Here is a 21,009-nt window from a genome sequence, read left to right as displayed (position 1 = left end):
AGTGTGTCCCTCTGCTCCACAAACAAAGGTGATGACTCCACACTGCTTTCCACGGGACAGGCCCTGGCGGGGCGTCTCCGGGCCACAGCCCGCAGACAGCGTGCGAGCAGCGCGCCCAGGACCACTGCTGGCGGCACGCGTTCTCCCTTCATTTATACGCACCAGAAGCAGGAAAGCGAGGAGCCTGAGCACGTTTCAAAAGTTGGGCTGGTGCAAGTGAGGACAGAGGTCAGATGTGTGACCCCAGCAGGCACTCCCCCAGCTGTGCACAGTGCCTCTGTGCCAAGTCACTCGTGTGCTCAGAGAAAGTGTGAAGCCACACCTGCACTCGGGCCACGCTCACCCCACAAGGCTGGCCCCCACTCACCATTCTGAATCACGTAGTGCAAAATCTGTTCAACGACCGACACCACAGAGCCAGCGTCTTGTAAAACAGGCAAATAAGTGCTCTCGGATGAAAACACCTCGAGCATTCTCATGGGAAGCGCAACATTCAAACTGTCGTCGTTGCAGCTCTGCAGTAACCTGTGAGGACAAGAACACGTGTCTGCACTCTGACCAGATAGCACACGCCACCCGAGGCCCCTCGGGTCACCAGCACCCACTATGGTGAGTGTCTGAGCCACTGCGTCGTCGTCCCGGGAGACCCCCCCTGAACACGGGTCCGACCCAGACAAGAGCACGGCAAACTCATGCCCACACAAGTCCTTGCTGCGAGCCAGGTGGCGTGCCGGCACTGGGGGCACAGAGACAGGATGCAGGAAACCGCCAAGACAGCAGAGCGGGGAAGCGTGAGGACCGCAGTGCGGCTGTGAGCAGCTGAGGCCCGGGGACTGCGCCTGGCGCAGCTCAGACGCGGCCTCTCCTCTCTAAAGGGGCCCCTGCTCTCCCCTTTCAAGACGTCTTCAAGACTTCCCATCCCTGCCCTGTCCCCTCTGCTGGACAGTTCGCACAGCTTCCTGGCCCGAAGTCACCCGTTATTTTGACTGAAGAGAATGACATGAAAGCCATAGGCAGAAGGGAAAGGTTAGCTGTCACATAATTACGTCTTCAAGACAGACAGTGTCTTTTCTTAAAACTGACTTTCCTTCCATACAGAGGTCACACACAACCACGCGTGCGCACCGACACAGGCACGACAGGTCCTGACAGATGACACAGCAACAGCCCGTCCCCAAGGGTCCCCTGGGCCTCTCAAGTCAACTCCTCCCTCCAGCTCCCACAGCAACCAGCCCCCATCACCGGGGATCAGTTTGCGTTTCCTACCACTTCACGTGGGAGGAACCGCGCAGTGAGCGCACTCACGTGCAGGCCCCTCTCCGAAATCCAAGACGTCCAACCAAGACCCTCCCCCCAGCAAGGGCCACTGCCCAGCCCAGCACCTGCGGTCCCCGCGCACCGGCTGACGGCCGCTGGGCCACCTGGCCCTATGTCGCAGAAACATGCCATGGTGGCCAAGGACGAGCCTTGTTGGGGCCCGTATGTCATTGGTCTTGGGGCGCGATGTCTGCAACATCCTCTCGGACGCTTCAGAAAAAACGGCCCCATGTGCAGGGGCAGAGAAAGAGCGATGGGACCGGATGGGACCTGATGTGAACCTGCGACTCCAGGTGGAGAACGTAAAGGTGTTCTTTCAACTTCTGTGGTGTCAGAAGTTTTTCAAAATAAGAAGTTGGGAGAAAGGAGAAATTACGTAACGATACATCATCTACTAAAATTACCTGCTAAGTGATTATCTTTCCGCAGCGTGTCAGGTGCCCGGCAACGACAACCTGGGGCCACGAGGACCACAAGCGGCGGGCGGCCCCGGAGGGAGGAGGCCCTGCGCTCTCCCGGGGCCATGTGAAGAGGAGGGCAGCAGAGGGCGGAGGTGGCCACGGACTAAGACACCACGGTCCGGACATTTATGGAAAAGTCTGCCCGCACTTGCTCTAGGGCAGCGAGGTCCAACCTTCGTCAACTCACGGCTCACGCGGACTAGTTACTAGCGTTCTGCAGCCCCCCAAGGTGTGTTTCTGCCGCTCTGACAAAAAGTAGGTGTGATTCGCATTCCTTCACAGCAGACAGCTGTTGTGCTGGCTGCTGTCACTTTTGAACTTGACAATCTCAGGGAAGAGCGGTCAGTGCTGCTGATTGAACAGACAGGCGCGTTTTAGACATTCTGGTGGCGCACAGACGGAAGATCAGTGCACAGTGTGTACACTGTGTTTTTCAAAGTAAACGTTCCCAAACACACAGGGGTTAGAAAAGAGAAATGGGGGTTCCTAGGACTCACGACCTCTGGGTTCTCTCCCTCCTAGACCAGCTCCGTGTTCGGAAGAGCTGGTTAGCAGGGCCTGCTCTGGTGGCAGTCCTAAGTGAACAACACTACATGCAGCTTCCGGACAGGCAGCTGAAGGGACAGTGAAGGCTCAGAGTCACTTGAAAACGGTGCTGCTGCTCAATGGGGACAACCACTCCAAACGACAGCAGAGCCGTCCGCCACCTGCCCGCTCGCTTAGGTACTGAGAGCTCACGTCACCCAGATGTGCCATTTCCTAGAATGAAGCCCAGAAAGTCCCGGAAGTGGCTGACTTCGAGTTCACACGTAGGCACAGTGGAGCCTAATGCCAGGCCCACGTGACTCGACCCGAGCTCCGGCAGCTCGGCCCACCCATCACGCTAGCGCCCACCACCTGTGTGGCGTCTAAGTCTCCACTTCCACCTCCCAGGCCAGACTCACCAGGAGCGAAGACTGCAACACACAGAATGCCCCGCAGTAGCAAAGACAGACGAACCCCACCCCACCCCACCCCGCCCCAGCCTCGGACACCGAAACGGACGGTGCTCTGCTCACGCACGCTGCCGACTGCGAGGGGACTCACCTGCAGCAGAGGCTCAGCAGCCTCTTGATCTGGAACAAGCATGTGAGTCTGTCGGATCCGTCCAGCTGCTGCACAAACAGAGCGCTGTGCTTAATGAGGTTCTGACACACCCAGATCTGAAAAGGCAAAACATGCACGTTACAGGCCCCCGGCATGGACAGGCAGCGGCTCGCCACTTGTGGTGACACCTCCCATGCCCGTGGGTGGTGAACAAGCAGGCGGTTAGAGCCGGTTGGGCACGGTGAGAGTCAAGTCCTCCAGGGCAGGTTTACAAACGGCACACCCACGCGTGCTGCCAGCTGTCCTCCGTAGAACAGTTCTCAGCCTCTGGCCGAGTGACTGAATCTACCACCGAAACCACGTTCACTTAGCAGTCGGGCAGGCCGGGGACAAAGCCATTCCCTCTGCCATGTCGGCAGTCCAAGACCAGCTCCAGGAGGACCTTGACACCAGCCGCACACCACCTGGGGCACCGGGCTCCCTTCCCGCACCTGTAGCACCCCCTTCCCTGGGGGGCCTCCACTGTCCTCAGCAGAAGGCCAGGCAGCAACACGCAAGGTGCACCCAGCCAGTGGGGGGGCCCTTCCGCAGTGTTCGCCTGCACAGCCTCGCCAGGGCGCACACTGCGCACATCTCATGACTCTGCTGGCCGTGCCTGCTGGGGAAAGGTCAGCTGCAGGTCTGATGGCCAGACCTGCCAGCCCCAGCACAGGGTGCCGGTGGGCAAGCTCAGTGAGTACCGGCCAGATTCCCACCTGACTTGCACCCGGGATGTGCGCGTGGATGCAGCTGCAACCCAGGAGCTTAAAAGCCCCACACCTAACCGAAATCTACTCCACTTGACTCTGCGGACGTGCTTCTCGTTCAGATCCTAGAACTCACTCAGAACCAGTGAGAGAGGAGGGGCCTCCAGAAGGCAGCCTGTCACGGATGTGTCACTGCGCCTTTCCTCTGTCATCTTCCAGGAGCTTCTCCGAGAGTCACACCTGAGTGACACTGAATGTGTCACACAGTTCAGCCACTACAGCGAGAGCGTGTGTCTCCCAGGTTAGAGTGTGCCCTACTCTGGGTAGAGTAACTGTGTCCCCCCCAACACCAACCTGCACACGCGCGCGTTCAGCCCGAGGGCTCCCTGCCACCTGCCCACACTCCTCCGGGATCAGTGGGATGCAGAGACACCCTGCCTGCCCTGTTACTGCGCTCTACGGCGCGAGCCGTCTAGCGACACGTGAGAACAGGACACACAGCACCTCGACACTGTGAACACCCATAGGGCGACACTGGGGACTCCAGAACAAGGTTGTGAACACACTAATCGAGTGTAAGGCTTCGAGCTGTCCGTGACCTAGAGAGGACCCACAGCAGGCCGACGCTTTCCCCGAGCCCTTTCCGGACCGGCCTTGGACACACGGCCACAGCCCCGACAGACGCACCAGCACAGGCCCGAAGCACAGCGTCACCACGGGAACCTGTGGCCCAACTCTCTGCCGTGCACCAGACTCAGATGAGTAGCTTTCAAACTTTCCCTCTCACTCCTCTTTTCCTGGAGGCGGAGGGAGGACACACCAACAGAACAAGGGAGCCAACCAGGGAAGCACTGCGACAGGAGGTGGGGAGGGGGGCAGGATGAGCCAGAGGCCTTAGCAGGAGAAAGGCCTGGAGAGCAACGGGCCGATCGTGCGGGACGCAGGGGCAGGGGCTCAACCCTGGGAACCGCTGGGGAGACAAAGCCGGGCGGCCAGGCCTCTTCAGTCATGGCGGAGTGCACTGAGGAGCATTCGGCAGTGCTTGTGGAGGGAGACCTCAGCAAGAGTCCGGGAAAACTACGTGGAAGCGAGGCCATCAGTAACTCCGGAACAATCATCTGTCAAAGGGACTGTGCGCAGAAGGAACACAGCCGCAGCACGCTGTCCCCAGAGGGCCCGTGTGACACCACTGAAGCAGACGCGGGAGGCGTGGGGGGGGGGGGCGCACGTGCTCGGTCCCACACAGGGCGTCCCGGAACACTACCAGGAGCGGCAGCACTTCCGCCGGGTGGGCCTCAGGGCCCCGAAGGCTGGGCGCCCCACCGTGTTGGCCTGCGCTTGCTCCTGTCGCCCACTGGGCGCTCAGGCCCACTCCTGTCCTGTCGTCCAGGCCTGACGGCACCAGTTCTACCCGGTGGGAGACCCTGCACTGGAGAGCCTGCCTCGGACTCGCCACAGGCCCTGCGGCGGGGCTGCGGGGGCGAAGCTGCCCGCTGTGTCTGGGGAAGCCGAGGGCGGTGCCTGGGGGGCCCTACTGGTGCCCAGCGAGGGCAGCAGCGCTGCTTCACAGGGAGACACGCCCCCACGCGCGTCCCCAGGGTGGGAGCAGAGCAAACCGGGCGGTCTGTGCAGGAAGGAAGCAGACCACGGGCTGGAGCGCGTTCCTGACCCTTCTAGACCTCAGAGGGCCTCGGCGGAGCCAGGGGCACCCTCTCCACACGGGCCCCGTGTGCCCCAAGTTCTCCCTGCCGTCCTCCCAGCTGCGCTCACTCAGGAGGTGGTGCTGGGACCTGAAGCTGAACCCCGACGGCAACCTGGTATCCCTTTGTCCTCGGCACCCGTTATTCTCCTGCCCTTGCGTGTGTGTCCCCCACTAACACACGCTGCTCCTCACCCACGACACTAGAAGCCCATGGAACTTAAGTGACCCAATTACATTCTGGATGTTTCAGAAAGAGACCCTGCCCTGGCGGGTGCGACTCAGCTGGCAGGCCACTCACTGTCTGGGGAACTGGAAGTTTGGGGTTGCATTTCAGTCAGGGCACAAACAAGAGGCAAAGGATCGACGTTTTACTTGCTCTCTCTTCCTCCTTTCCTCTCTCCCTAAAATCAATGAGCATGTCCTCAGGTGAGGATTTCAAACAAAGGCAGAAAGAGACCCCATAGTTTGGGGATTTCTACCGACGTATTTACAGATCTCAAAGGCACAGGAGAGGAAGGCGTGGAGAGAAACCAGCCATCCACGACTGTCTGGGGCCCACAGCGGACCCAAGACACGTCTGAGCGTACTCTCGGGTACTCACATGTATGCTACTTGGTCTCGCACGTAAAATTTTCCACAATAAAAAACGAGCAAGCCTCCTGACAACATGCACTGATTTTTAAGAAGGTCCCAACCACCAGCACAGAAACGTCCTGCTGTCATTGGCTGAGGAGGAGCCTGCGAAGATGGGGCCTCAGAGGTTGTGCAGCGTGTGTTACAAGTGGAAGACTGTGTAACACGGAGAAGTGAAAACGCAGTTATCACTCACCAAACGTTTGGAGTCTTCGTTCTGTTTGTAGAAAAACAGAAGCTGCCTCACCAGCAGGGTCAGACTGGGGCCATTAGCAATGGAGAGAGTGCCGCCGGACTGCGACGAGTCGGCGCGGCGGTCGAATGCGCCTCTTTGGATGGAGTACTGCAGACACAGCAACCGTGAGTCAGCGCCGGGGCAGGGCCTGCCGCGGTCTGTGCGCTGCGGGACACTGTCACGGGAGCGGGCACGCTGACAGTGGGAACCCCACAGCTGCAGAGCCATGGGCAGCAGGTCAAGCCCAACCGGGGCCCCAGGAAGGCATGGCAGCCCTCCAGCCCCCACTGGGACTGGCTGCCGCCACACACCCGCTCAGATCTCCAGCTGCAGTCTGGCCTATCTGTATCTTACTTCTTACTAAGAAAAACAGAATCGCGCCTCCCTGTAAGTCTTTACGTAAATCTAAACCAACCAAATTAGTTGTTGGGGCACATGCTGTTATCAACATAAAAGTTCATTAAATGGGTGTACAAGAAACACAAAATAACCCTGGCTGGCGGGGCTCAGTGGATCGAGTGCCGGCCTGTGAACCAAAGGGCTGCTGGTTCGATTCCCAGTCAGGGCACATGCCTGGGTTGCAGGCAGGGTCCCTGGTTGGTGCCGTATGTGAGGGGCAACCACACACTGATGTTTCTCTTTCTCCCTCCCTTCCTCTCTCTCTAAAAATAAACAAAATCTTTTTAAAAAACCACACAAAATGAATTCCACTTCTAAGAATCCCAGGTCATTATTTAAAATAAGCTCTCGCGTGCCCCTCCAGCCTGTTCTCAGGCCATACACAGACTTACTTGCTGTTTTCTGTCTCGATGGCCTCGAATGAACGACTGGATGATTACTGCATTTTTCAACCTCCGCCTTTCTTCCTGAAGAAGGGGAGAGCAGCCGGTGAGAGTCGGGGAAATGACATCCAGTTAGCACGGACAGGAATAACAGGAAGAAATTACAGCTACATAATTCACACACCGCCGAATTCCCTTGAGTGTGCCATCCGGTCTCTAACACACAGGCGTCCACATCTGTGCGCCCTTTGCCACTGTCCGAGCTCGGAGCACTCGCGAAGCCCACTCACCAAACAGCCCACCCACCAAACAGCTGGACCCACCGGCAGTCGCCCTGCCCCCGTCCTCCCTCGCCCTGGGGACCCCTGGAGCGCACTTTCCATGTGCAGCAGTCTGCCCTATCCACCGCAGAGGGCGGGGTCACAGAGCAGGCGGCTGTTTGACAGCTGTCACTGGGCATGACACGTCGGAGGCCCACCCTCTGGCACCACCCACCATTCCTTCAGTCCTTCTCACAGCCAAGGACACCCACCGTACGGGTGTCCCCGTTGCGGCCACCACTGGCTGTCAGCTGGCAGACGTTTACACTGTCCCTACTTCGGGCCCCTATGGTCACGCTGCTGGGGACGTGTGTGAACAGGCGGCTGGCTCCCCTCTTGGGTGAGTACAGGAGTGCAATTAGCATTTGGGGAACTGTCTTCCAAAATGGCTACATTATGGTACAATTCCACCACCATGGTGAGACTTTTAAAAACGTTTTTAAATATTGGAAGATTACAGACAACACAAACATCTATTGTAAAAGTCGTTCCTGTTTCAAAGCAGAAAATTCCAATTTTTAATGACCTGAGACTGTCTTCAGTGACCAAGCAACAATCCAAGTTCTCCAGCATCACTGAAACACTGCAGGCACCACATCTGAGAGCCCACTATGTGCTAAGAGGCACACTTCCCAAGCACCTGTAAACAACCTCCTGCGTGCTACTCGTTTTGAAGATGCAGAGACCGAGATTTCCACAAAGATGAAACAAAGCCAGAAAATGAAGCGGTCAGAAGTCAACCTCTGTGGTGACAGGAAGACCACTCCTCCACCGGACAAGTGACACGGCCTCGCGTCCCTGGGAGTGCCACCTGTCCTGCAGACGGCGCACTCTGCCCACCTCTCTGCGCTGCTCTCAGGCGGCAAGGCTGGCTGGCAGAGACAACCGACCCGGAAACGCTCCCGAAGCTCCACGTGCCTGTGCTCGGAAACGTGCGCCAAGGGCTCTGCACTCGACACACAGCCACCCACACAGGAAACGGTGAGACCCAGACCGACTTCAGTGACGAGGGAAAGTGCCCATCTGTGGACTGTCCCCAAGCTGTGTTTACCTCTCTCTTCCTTCTTTCTTCCTGAGTTCGATGTAGAAGAGAAGCCTTCTCTTCCTAAACACAAAGAGAGACAAACATTATGGAATGCTTGGACCCAAAAACGATTCTAAAGATCATCCAACCAAACCGTCCGACTTCCTGAGAAACTGGAGGCACGAGAGGTCCCAGACCTGATGCAAGTCAGCACTTCGGCGGTTTTCTCAGAATAAACCCTGACTTCTTGTACACAAAACACCTTCAAGTGAAACGGGAGAGGGAAGGAGGCCAGAGCGCGGTGGACACCCTGCTTGTGCGGACAGAGCAGCTGGGGGGCGGTGCCCTGAGCAGTTGGGGGGCGGTGCCCTGGGCAGCAGGTCCCCCTCTAACAGCTGCCCGGGGGGTCGACAATCACCCAACAAAAACTTTCCGTGGAAAGTCCATTTCTCTCCTGCTACCAAGCTTTGAAGTGCATTTACAGAAGAAAATTTTTTCATGATTAGTAAAACTAAATTTTGAGAAAAGTTATTTGGTATGTAGAAGGAACTAAAAAAAACGGGAATTTTGTTCAACAAACCTTTGTGTCGGAAAGCACACAGGGCCTGACTTTCCAAATGTGCCCTTTCACTCAGTGACATTCACACACTCATCTCCCACACTGGTCTCTACAGGGTGGCGAAAGGGCATGTAGCCATTCACCACACTCACACATACCTCACTCTTAACTCTGTGAATGCAGCGTGCAAAATACAGCTCCCTCCCCACAATCACGGTGTGTGTTCCCTGGCTCTGGGTGGAAAGTTTACCCCACAGAGACCTGACAACCCTCCTGCAGTAACAGCCAAAGGAACACCCTCTGCTTCCAGCACGGGGCGGGGAGGGGCACCAGGTCACAGAACTGCGGGATGAAGCTGCCGCCTGCACCAGGGACGACGAAGCACTGACGCCTGACTGGGTGCTGACCCCTCCTCACTAGTCCTGCACTTGTGCAGTCTACAGACTGCCTGTGGGTCCAGAAGGTCAAGTTCTGGTGCAGGGGCACACCGGATTGAACCCCTCATGGAACCTCCGTAGTGACCCGAACCATGTCTGCTTTTCCTATGACATCACGTGTGTGCCTGTGTTAGTTTGTCATGAAAGTCTGCCCGCGAACTTCGAAAGATCTCCTCTAGCTGATGAGTTGGAACACGTTCTCACAGCTTGTTTATTCGGCCGCTGGCTGACCAACAGCGAAGGACTATGTGAGCCCAGAAGGCCGCCCTCCCCGGCCGGCCGGAGTGACACCGGGACCTCGCCCACCATGCCCTCGGTTCCATCCCCAGTCCTCACACGTCTCATGTTGTTGCCATCGCTGTGTGGGCGTGCTTTCAGGCCGCTGAGCAGTCCTTCCCACTGTTCCTGAGAGCTTAGCAGGGTCTAGGAGGCATGTGCCCTGTCATTGCCACATGAAGTCTGAGTAGCGCCTCTCACTGGGACTCTGCCCACAACGGGCTCCCTCCACTCAGACGGCCTCCGAACCAGATTCGACACCTTCCCCGTGCCGGCTGCTGTTTTCGACACAGCTGGTTAAGGGCACAAGACTGGAAGCATGTCCCAGTGGGCCATCACTGTGGTCCTCATCGGACACGCAGACGAATGACGGTGACCGTGACTACCCTCTGTGCCTGAACGTATAAGGCAGCCTTCAGAAACGACACCGTGTTTCTTTCCCCTGACCCACAACAGGCCCAGCAGTCAAGTGCGAGAAAACGAAGGCAGAAGCACAAACCCGAGTTCAAAATCACCAGCACCTGCACGCGGCTCACACCAGTAGACATGGTCAGCGTCCGACAGGGGCATTTCGCCACTCGGCCAGCAGAGACAGGCAGAGCTAGAGCGGCGCCCAGGAGGCCCTGTGCACAGGGATCCACACCGGCAAACAGGCCAGGCCACAGAAAGCCCACGCTGTGCACGCACGCCTAGCCGGCAGGCCCCAGAAGCTGACACAAGCCCGAGCACCTGACTCGCCACAAAGCTGCCCAGGCTGGTCTCCCCACCAACAAGCACCTCAGGGGCGGGGCAGACCAGACACCAGAGCAAACGCCACTAGGGATTCTAGATGCTCCTCCACACACCTCCGGAGTCACCACACACAGCACTTTGGGACACACAATGACCTAGATTAATAAAGGCTGAGTGTGCCCAGACACACTGGGGTCAGGGGTCTCCAGGAAGACACCCGTGACCCAGCTGCCACCCCAAAGCTACAGAGAAATACGCACAGCTGAACGGCTGAGTGGGCCAGACAGATGACATCGCATCCCCAAGTCAGCAGATCGAAACAGACTCCAGATCAACCTCACCTGTACTCACAATCACGGCAAGCACCGACAAATGCAGGAGACAGTATGAGAATGAACTAACTCCTGCACAACAGCACCGACAAATGCACGGAGACAGTACAAGAATGAACTAACTCCTGCACAACAGCACCGACAAATGCACAGAGACAGTACGAGAGTGAACTAACTCCTGCACAACAGCACCAACAAATGCACGGAGACAGTACGAGAGTGAACTAACTCCTGCACAACAGCACCGACAAACGCACGGAGACAGTACGAGAGTGAACTAACTCCTGCACAACAGCACCGACAAATGCACGGAGACAGTACGAGAGTGAACTAACTCCTGCACAACAGCACCGACAAATGCAGGAGACAGTACGAGAGTGAACTAACTCCTGCACAACAGCACCGACAAATGCAGGAGACAGTATGAGAGTGAACTAACTCCTGCACAACAGCACCGACAAATGCACGGAGACAGTATGAGAATGAACTAACTCCTGACTTCTGGTCCAGATGGAGGCGCAGGTCAACAGACCTGGCCCCACACACAACTATATCAAAACACACAGCTACTTCACGAAACGAACATCGCCCAGAACCGTCAGAAAGCAGCTGTGTGGGAGTCCAACAACCAAGGATTTAAAGAGGGCGGTCCCACATCCACCTGCGGTAGAGAAGCTTGGAAGGGACACCTCGGAAGGGAGGGATCCCAGCCCCAGGCCAGACCACACAGCCCAGGGATGGCTGGGGCAGCAGAAGAAACTGTCCTCTTAAAAGACCCACCCCCCTCTGGGGTCATCACCAGAGGCACATGGGGAGAAAGGGAAGTGGGGAGACAGCTTCCTCCTGGGCAAAACTCCAAGAGCCAGGCAGCAGCACTGTCCCCTGTGAGCCCTCCCCCCACACAGAGCCAAAGGGCGGTGACATGAGTTGCCTCACCCTGGCAATCACTTAAGGCTCCGCCCCACACAACTTCTCAGACGCACCAAGACAGGGAGAGAAAGCGGCCCCACCGAACACACAGAAACACACAGGGAGGCTGCCAGAATGAGGAGACAAGGAAACATGGCCCACCTGAAAGAAGAGGACCATACCCCAGGAACAACTAAACGAAACGGAGACAAGCAACCTTTGCAGAGTTCAAAGCACTGGCCGTCAGGATGCTCAGAGAACTCACGGGGTCCTGCAACCCCACGAAACAACCCAGGCAGAAACCAAGGTTACATGAAGTGAGACAAAGACAAACCCCCAGGGCGCCGACGGTGGAGGGCATGCAGCCGGGATTCAAATCAACGATTTAGGACGCAAGGAAGGAAAAAGCATTGAGTCAGAACAGCAGGAAGAAAAAAGTATTAAAAAAAAAAACAACAAGGATAGTATAAGGACTCTCTGGGAAATCACCAAACATACCAACATCGGAACCACGGGGCTGCCAGAAGAGGAGAAAGAGCAAGAAGTTCAAAACTCATTTGAAAAAATAATGAAAGAAAACTTCCCTGATATGGTGAAGGAAAAAGACACGTAAGTCCAGAGTCCCAAACAAGTTGGATCCAAAGAGGACCACACCAAGACACATAATAATTCAAATGTCAAAAGTTAAAGAGAAGATGTTGAAAGCAGCAAGAGAAAAGCAGAGGGTTACCCCACGGAGGAGTTCCCATCAGACTGTCAGCTGATTTCTCAAAAGAGACCTTCCAGGCGAGAAGGGGCTGGAAAGAAGTATCTGAAGTCATGAAAGGCAAGGACCTACATCTAAGATGACTCTATCCAGCAAAACTACCATTTAGAATGGAAGGACAGATAAACTACTTCCCAGACAAGATCAAGTTAAAGGAGTTCATCTTCACCAAGCCCTTATTATACAAAATGTTAAAGGGACTTATCTAAGGAAAAGAAGATCAAAACTATGAACAGTAAAGTGGTACTACACATGAATAATTCAATACAAGTAAGAAACTTAGGAAACAAGCAGAACAGGAATAGAATCAGAGAAATGGTGCTCACATGGAGGGTTATCAGCAGGGAGGGGGAAAAATGGGGATAAGGCACAGGAATTAAGAGGTATTAATAGGCCCTGGCTGGTGTGGCTCAGCGAATTGAGTGCCGGCCTGCGAAACAAAGTGTTGCTGGTTCAATTCCCAGTCAGACCACATGCCTGGGTTGTGGGCTAGGTCCCCAGTAGGAGGTGCATAAAAGGCAACCACACATTGATGTTTCTCTCCCTCTTTCTCCTTCTCTCTAAAAATAAAAATGAATAGCCCTGGCTGGTGTAGCTCAGTGGATTGAGCATGGGCCTGCAAACCAAAGGGTTGCTGGTTTGATTCCCAGTCTAGGGCACATGCCTGGGTTGCCCACCTGGTCCCCAGGAGAGGGCCTCTGAGAGGCAACCACACATTGATGTTTCTCTCCCTGTCTTTCTCCTTCCCTTCCCCTCTCTCTCTAAAAATAAATAAATAAAATCTTAAAAAAAATAAAAATGAATAAAAATCTTTTTTAAAAAAAGAGGTATAAATGGTAGGTACAAAATAGACAGGGGGAGGTTAAGAACAGTATGGGAAACTTAGAAGGCAAAGAACTCACACACACAACACATGGACATGAACTGAGGGGGAGAGAATGCTGGTGGGAGGGGCGTACTGGGTAGAAGGGGGCAAAGGGGGAAAATTGGGACAACTGTAGTAGCATAACCAATAAAATGCATTAAAAAATAAACATGGAGGAAGAGGATGTTCTAAGAAAGACAACACACATTAGATCTATGTTACCTTTTGTCATTAGGTTATTTCGACCTCTACTTAAGAATGCCAAATTTGGCTACATTAAAATAAAACTTTTTACATAGGAAAATACCATAACCAAGGTTTAAAAAGTGACAAAATAGTAATAAATACTTGCAACACTGCAAAACTATATGTAAATATAGTAAAATCTCTTAAATAATACTTTTAAGAGATTCAACAATAGGAAAAAGGTGAAGTGCACAGACAAATAAACAAATGCGTCTTTTACATACAGAACTTCACCCTTACTCGCCTGGGGAAAATGCCGGGCCGCAGAGTGAAAGGGGCTTTGGAAGCCGCCTCCGCCTCCGCAGCAGCCGGGATGCCTCGGGAGGGGCTGGGAGGCCGAGGGGCCGCTACGAGCCTCAGAGGGCCCTCTGGAGACACCGCTGGGACTGAGTGCACCCAGCTCTGACCTAGAGCTTCTAGAAACCGAACCTCTCAAGCACACACACTGCGAACTGTTTAAATGAGCAGAGCGGCAGCCATCTTAACGGCCGTCTCAGCGTGGCCGCTGTGCGTGCTCGGCGTCGCCAGCTCTTCGCCGGGACGCAGCAGGCGTGCACGTGCGCACCTGGAGCTGCCTGCTGCGGGTCTCGTGGGGACCCGTTCAACGGGCTCCGCTGTGTGTCTGAACAAGAGGAACACATATGCCTCAGTGAGTCTGGGGGGACCCCAAAATTATCTCTTGGAGGGCGGGCCCCTTACAGGTCAGGCTTCCCCTGCTGGGTGCACGATCTCGGACCCCATCTGGATCAGGGGACCAGCTGGTGTCGTGTGAGGCTGCGTCCCGCTGCGGCGAAGTTTAGTGAATTTTCAGAAGCCCCTTTCCGCGTGCTTGCCCTCACGGGTGACTGAGGACGCACTGAGCGCACCTGTCCACACCGTGCTGCGTCCCAGCAGCTGCTGACCAAAAAAGGCATGACCGCTGTGCCCCCACTCACTGAGTTGACCTTTTTTTGTCTCCCCAGATGAAAAAAAGTCCTCCAAGGGAAACGTTTTGCTGATGTGGCAGAGAAACCAAAAAAGGCAGACGCCCCAAAAGGCATCAAAACCAACGGTTTGAAAACTGTTTTGAGCAGTGGAAGAAGGGTTAATAGCTGTGCTGCACCCACGGAGGAGACTTCCAAGGGGACCGCAGTTTGCACGTGTCAGAACACACACACATTGTATAAATACATCCCACTTTGGGCCCCCTCACATATGCAGAAAATAGCTCTGTGCGGACCAGTGAGAACCTGGGGACAGTGACTGGAGGGACCAAGGGCTGGGGGAGGAGCGTGGTGGCGATAGGTGGGGACCTGACTCTTCTCCTGCTTCGATCACTGTCCCTGTGCACTTTTCATGTCCTCACCCAGAACAAAACACTCACGAAGCCACATGCAACCATGAATTCTAAATACAGCTCGGTGTGACCAAGAGTGAGTCCGTGACTAAGGGGCAGGGGAGGAACACCGAGCTGCCGGCACAGGGCACACTCAGACTGACTCGCACAAAGCACGTGGTTCCAGTTCATCACACTTGTGCCCGAAGACACCTTCCCTTTCACGTCCCACAGGCGCAGGAAGGTCGGGGGCTCCTCACAGCAGGTAGAGGCCACCCCACCCAGCACACTCACCCTGTGTTCCTGGGTGACTAGACGACCGCACTCCGGCCCCCTCCGCCCTGCGGCTCCAGCCCTGGCCGTCCACCGGTGAGCCCACCAGTGAGCTGCGGTGAAGGGCGGCAGGCTCCTCCGTTTGATCCCGGAGCTGTGGGCCCTCACCCTATCTCCTCTGAACCTTAAGTGCGACCAGACTTCACAAATGCGTTTTTAAATGGGGAAAAAATACTTTCTTCATGCAAATAACCTTAGTGGTAACAAAATGAAGTTTTTAAAAAAGCAAGTCATATGTAGTTTAAATTAATTTCATTACTCATTCAAATAAAAAAATTATGGTAAGAAATGAATACATGTCAGAGAATATTTATATAACATGACAATTTCCAAAAAAAATCAAATGCTCAAATTGACTGCTAACCATTTCTAAAAAGAACTTTGGCATGTTTATTGATATCTTGATTTTAAAAAAGTTGCCCTGGCTGGTGTAGCTCAGTGGATTGAACACGGGTCTATGAACCACACAATCGCGGTTCGATTCCCAGTCAGGGCACATGCCTGGGTTGCAGGCCAGTTCCCAGCAGGGGACTCACGAGAGGCAACCATACATTGATGTTTCTCTCCTTCTCTCCTTCCCTTCCCCTCTAAAGATAAATAAATGAAAAATATTTTTTAAAAAAGTTATGAATTTTCTACTACTTAATCCATTTAGGTATTTTCATTAGCAGTTTCCTCCACTCACCAATGTGAACGGAATGATCAGTCAGCTTCACACGTGTCTGAAGCTGGTATTTCTCACTCTCCAGTATTGACAGGACACTGACAGTTCCACCCAATTCAAAAAACATTCAAGACACTCCCCTCTGCGTTAAACCAGAGCAGGGAAAGGGGGAGGGTGTGTTCCTCAGTAAAAGGCAACTGAGTATCCTGTGCGATACTGTAACATCCAACACACATCATTATGCACTCACCAAAACCCACAGAGAGCACAACACGGGGAGGGAACTTCAATGTGTCCACACCGGCTCAGCTCCAGACGCACCACACACACAGGAGAAATGTCAGGTGGGGGAGAGGGAGGAAAAGGGAACTCTGCACCATCTCTTAATTTTCTGTAAACCTAGACAAATCTCTAAAAACAGTCTATTTTTTAAGCAACAGATAAACATTAAGGAAACATTAATTCTACCACCACTTTTACCTCAACTATCATGGAAAGTTTGAAAAGATACTGATTTTCCTTCCTCTCTATAAACTCTTCGGTATCCACCTCCATTTCTTTCCTTTGAATCTCAAAATATTTCCCTCTTCTGCTCACCGGCCTCTCCTCACTGTTGCCTCTGCCAACCCCAGAGGGCCTGCGACCCTCCCTCCTCTAAACCTGTTCAAGGTTCTCCCAGGCAAAAACCAAATACCTTCCTAGACCCCAAGCACAATCTCCTTGGGGTCCTTTGCAGTGACTCCCTGTTCACCACCCGTGTGCCACTCTGAGTTCCGGCCCTTACTGCCCTGCAACCCACTCCCTCTAAAGCCACCAGGTCCTCCTAGCAGTTAGTCTCTCCTCACTGCACCCCGGCTGTACCCCACACGGCTCCTTCCTAAGCACTCGTCCCACTTATTAAATGTTACAATGTCCCACAAGTTCCACCTGGTCAGAAGCTACACTTTCCCACTAGATAGCTTCATTCTAAGCCTCCATCTGCTATTAGGTCCCAAATCCGCACATGTACCCCACGTCCACACGAACCTGTACCCTTCACTCAGCAAGTATTCCCTCTCACAGCACAGACCCCACACGTCCACAGGGTTCTGACTGCAGCAATGGCTCCGGCCCACACTGAACTCATCAGGTGAAAACCTCCCGGGCCCACAGATTCCCTCTTTTAAGAATTAAAATCGCCCTGGCTGGTGTAGCTCAGTGGATTGAGGGCGGGCCTGCGAACCACACAATCGCGGTTCGATTCCCAGTCGGGGCACATGCCTGGGCTGCAGGCCAGTTCCCAGCAGGGGACTCGCGAGAGGCAACCATACATTGATATTTCTTTCCTTCTCTCCTTCCCTTCCCCTCTAAAGATAAATAAATAAAATCTTTTAAAAAATTAAAATAAAATAAATTTTTAAAAAAAGAATTAAAATGAAGCCCCGGCCAGTGGATTGAGCACCAGCCTGCAAACCAAAAGGTCACTGATTCGATTTCCAGTCAGGACACATGCATGGGTTGTGGCTGGGTCCCCAGTACAGGGCACATGACAGGCAACCACACATTGATGTTTCACTCCCTCTCCTTCTCCGTCCGTCTAAAAATAATAAATAAAATCTTTTAAAAAAAGAATTAAAATTGAGACCCAACTGTCTCTGTTGGACACCCGAACTAGGAAATCATACTCGGCCAGGACCAACTGCAGGTGAGAGGGGAAGTCAGCCTGCAGAGAGCCAAGACTGCAGCAGACAAGCCCCAGGGAGCGAGGAGCCCCTGGGCGGGGATGACTTGCTGTTGGACAGGCCGCTGCCCTTCGACTCTGTGAGCTACTGTGCCTCCTTCCCGTGCACTTCTGTCTTGCCACTAAGTCGGTTTCAGTGGATTCCTACACTCTAATCAAATAACTCCCGAGACACTCTTCCGGGCACTGCCAATAAACGACATCACACCACCACGGATGTGTCTGGATTTCAGAAACGCCTGAGAGTGGAAGCTGGTGTGACTCAGGGTCAGTGAAACCCAGCGAGCACTAGTTCCGTGCACACCCTTCCACCCACTGGGCGCCCTGCCCGTCCCTCACCTGCCCCAGTCCCTCACCTGCCCCAGTCCGACCCATCCTCCGGGAACAAGTCCCAGCCAGCGCTACCCTTTCCTAGATTGTGCCCATGGGAAAGCAAGATGTCACAATCACCCTCTATTGTATTCTAACTTTTAATTGTTTAAGTCTCATGTTCCCAACAAGACTGTAATGAGGGCACAGACATTTCCTTAAAATGTTTCAGATCCTACACAGAACCTTCAGAAATAAACATTAAAAATCCGTGTTTACTTTGGGGGAAAAGAATGTATTTATGCAAAAGGTGGCAACTATTCAATTTTCCACAAAGGTCACGAAAGGGAGGATTTCAAATTATTTAAGACATGGAGGAGAGAGATCATTACTGTGACTTTTAAATAAGGGCCCTTGCTGGTGTGGCTCAGTGGACTGAGCACTGATGTGCAAACCGAAAGATTGCTGGTTCGATTCCCAGTCAGGGCATATGCCTGGGTTGGGGGCAGTAGGGAGTGTGTGAGAGGCAGCCAAATGATGTTTCTCTCCCTTTCTCCCTCCTTTCCCCTTTCTCAAAAAAAAAAAAAAAAAACTTACAAAAGCAAAATTAAGGGAGAGAACAGAGAATTAAGGAAGGTAAGCATGTGTGCGGCGGGTGTTCAACATCACAGTTGTCGGGAAGCAGAATTCAAACTACAATGAAGCCACACCCCCTACCTGCCAGCATTAAAAGGACTGACAATACTAAGTGTTGGCAAGGAAGTGGAAGCACAGACATCCTCAGGCCCTGCAGGGTGCAGGGCAGGGAATTCGGAGCTAGCCCACCCCTGGGGGTGAATCTGCGTAACGTGTGATCCAGCTTCTGAGTGTGCCCCTGACAGAGCGACACACAAACACCCGTAATGAAAAGTGGGTCAATGGCAGTGTGTTCACACAATGTCACGAACCCAGATGGGTGGATTCCACCTCCCAGACATACGCTGAGTGGGCCAGGACACCAGATTCAAAAAAAAAGGAGAAACAATCTGAGACTCCTTTCACATGATGTTCCGCAGGGAAAACTGACCTGCGTCAAGAGAGGGTGGGAATCTCTGGCTGGGACTCAGCTGGGAGGGGGCAGGAGGAGTGGAGCCTGAGAACACAGACGAGTGGAGGTCACATAGGTATGTCCACAGGTAAAATCCTTCACGTTGAACCTACAGTGCAGCACGCCCGCCCCCCTCCCCCCCCCTCACGTTACAGCCACCTGCTGGATAGACCGGCCCCTCCTCGGGGCCCGCGGAGAGACAACCTCACCTGGGGGAAGTCTGCAGCTAGGCACTGACTTCCAGGAGGTACAAGATGCCGGTCTCGCTCCACAGTTCTGGGTGCCCTCCTGGTAAGACCTCTTCCTCGCCCCCTCCCCTCCAGCCCCCCAGCCCGGGGAGGAAGCGTATGTGACACCGAGTGATGCAGGGTTTGCACCTCAGTGAAAAGCGGAAGAAAAGACAACCGTTCCCACAGCTAAAACGAGAGACGTTTGACCGCCCTTTGAGATGCTGATCCTCCTTCGGAGCGGAGAGGTTCCCGGGTGACAGCACAGGGTCGGCCGCAACAGGACGCCTGGAGCGCACCTGTCAGTGGCGCGCAGGTAGCCAGGCCCATTGCGAGCGAGAGTCGTGGTTCCAGAGCCGGGACCCGCCGCCGGCTGGCTGTTTCTGTGCCGAGTTACTACGGCTCGTCCAGCCTTCTCCTAAACAAATCTAAGAGTCGCAGCAGAAAAAAAGTCTCCAGAAACACGCTTGCAAAGGCCGGGAAAGAATAATGTTCACAGTTTCAGCCTGGGAGGCGCGGCCGATGGGCGGTGCGGCCCGGATTTCGGAGGCTGCGGACAAGGGCGCACGCGTCCTGTTTACTTCCCCCAACAGGGACCCCTCGGGGAGCGCCCTCCAGGAAGCGCTGCGCCGGCTCGGGCGTAACAAAGTAGCGCAGCCCGTTTCCAAGAAGAAACACTGTGTCCTTCGTTACGTAGACCGAGAGGGCTGCGCGCCTCTTGCCTCCCCCGCGGCAACCCCCGCCCCGCGCACCTGCTCAGGCCCCAGCGCCCGCCCGGCCGCTCCCGCCTGTTCCCCCGCCCCCGAGGCCCGGAGCCGCGCTTACCTTCCGGCTCGCGCCTCCGAGGGACACCTTGGGCCTCGTTTTGAAATCGCCTTCAAAGCTGAACATCTTTACAGCTTATCCCATCTGGGAGGAGCCGCGGACCCTGAGAGCAGCGGGCGGGCGGGCAGAGCCCGGGGGACGGTCCCGGCGGGGAGGACGAGGCTGAGCCGCGGAGCGACCCCGAGCCCGCTCGGGGGACTCTGCCCACCCGGGCCTGCCCTCAGGTGGGGGCGCGGCAACAGTGGGGGGCGGCTCCGCCTCACCTCCCCCCTCATCCACGCCTCCCCACAGATCCCGCCGAGGCGGAGGGCGCCGCAGCCAAGCGGACCTACACTAGCGCCGGGAACAGCTGCCGGGGGAAAAAGATGGCCGCCGGCCGCCGGCGCCGTGCGCGCGCCCGCCATCGATGCCGCGGCGCTCCTCCAGACGCCCGACCGACGGGCGCGCGCCCGCCATCGACGCTGTGGCGCTCCTCCGGGCGCCCCGCCAGCGTGCTCGTGCTTGCCACTGACGCCGCGGAGCTCCTGGGGGCGGGGGCGGGGGCCCACTGGCGTGCGCGCGCCCGCCAGGAACTTCGTTGGGGAACGTGCCGCGGTTACCAAGGGTCTGTGGCTGGGGGCGGGGCCGAGGCTAGGGGCGGGGTAGTGGGCGGGGCTACCCGGTGGGCGGGGTCTAGGTCTGAAGCGCCCGCGCTGCGGAATTGGATTTAGTTGTGGGTCGCGCGCCTTTCTCGGATTAAAAGCCAAACGATTCCTGGGGAAGGAAAGGATCAAAGATACTTAGTTCCTGTAGGGAGTGCGTACGTATCCCATGTGTATCACATGCGCACACGCATCCGGAAATGTGTATCATGTACACACACGCATAACTATACATGTCACGGGCATATGTGTAGATAAAGAAGTACATCACAAACACGTGCATTATAAGTATATCATGGACACGGACATATGCATGAATATACTGTACACATAGATATCACGTGCATGCACAAAAACATATGTCATAGACGAAAATATGTCATGTACACACAACTGAAACCAAAATTTTAAAAACTAATACTTATCACTACAGCGTGGGATGCAGTGATGTGTTTTTCTT

General features: G+C 54.8%; 1 protein-coding gene across 3 annotated transcripts in view; it reads right to left on the bottom strand.

The window, feature by feature from the left end:
* The window catches only part of UBE3C (ubiquitin protein ligase E3C), a 74,953-nt gene extending 54,661 nt beyond the window's left edge, over positions 1 to 20,292 (bottom strand). For 2 of the 3 annotated variants that reach the window (XM_037049512.1, XM_037049514.1), the window contains exons 1-6: positions 19,909 to 20,292; positions 8,334 to 8,387; positions 6,972 to 7,046; positions 6,142 to 6,288; positions 2,865 to 2,980; positions 368 to 525 (exon numbers count right to left, since the gene is read on the bottom strand). In XM_037049512.1, coding sequence (XP_036905407.1) covers positions 368 to 525; positions 2,865 to 2,980; positions 6,142 to 6,288; positions 6,972 to 7,046; positions 8,334 to 8,387; positions 19,909 to 19,974 — 616 coding nt within the window. In that variant the 5' untranslated portion in view covers positions 19,975 to 20,292. The remainder of the gene's footprint in view (positions 1 to 367; positions 526 to 2,864; positions 2,981 to 6,141; positions 6,289 to 6,971; positions 7,047 to 8,333; positions 8,388 to 19,908) is intronic. The other variant, XM_037049513.1, reaches the window with a different exon arrangement.
* Between the last annotated feature and the right edge of the window lie 717 nt (positions 20,293 to 21,009).

The sequence above is a fragment of the Sturnira hondurensis genome, unplaced genomic scaffold (assembly GCF_014824575.4).
Source record: "Sturnira hondurensis isolate 20B ecotype Veracruz unplaced genomic scaffold, ASM1482457v3 Scaffold0006496, whole genome shotgun sequence".
Lineage (NCBI taxonomy): Eukaryota > Metazoa > Chordata > Mammalia > Chiroptera > Phyllostomidae > Sturnira > Sturnira hondurensis.
The sequence above is the reverse complement of the archived record's forward strand: the minus strand, read 5'-3'. Positions and strand labels throughout refer to the sequence as shown.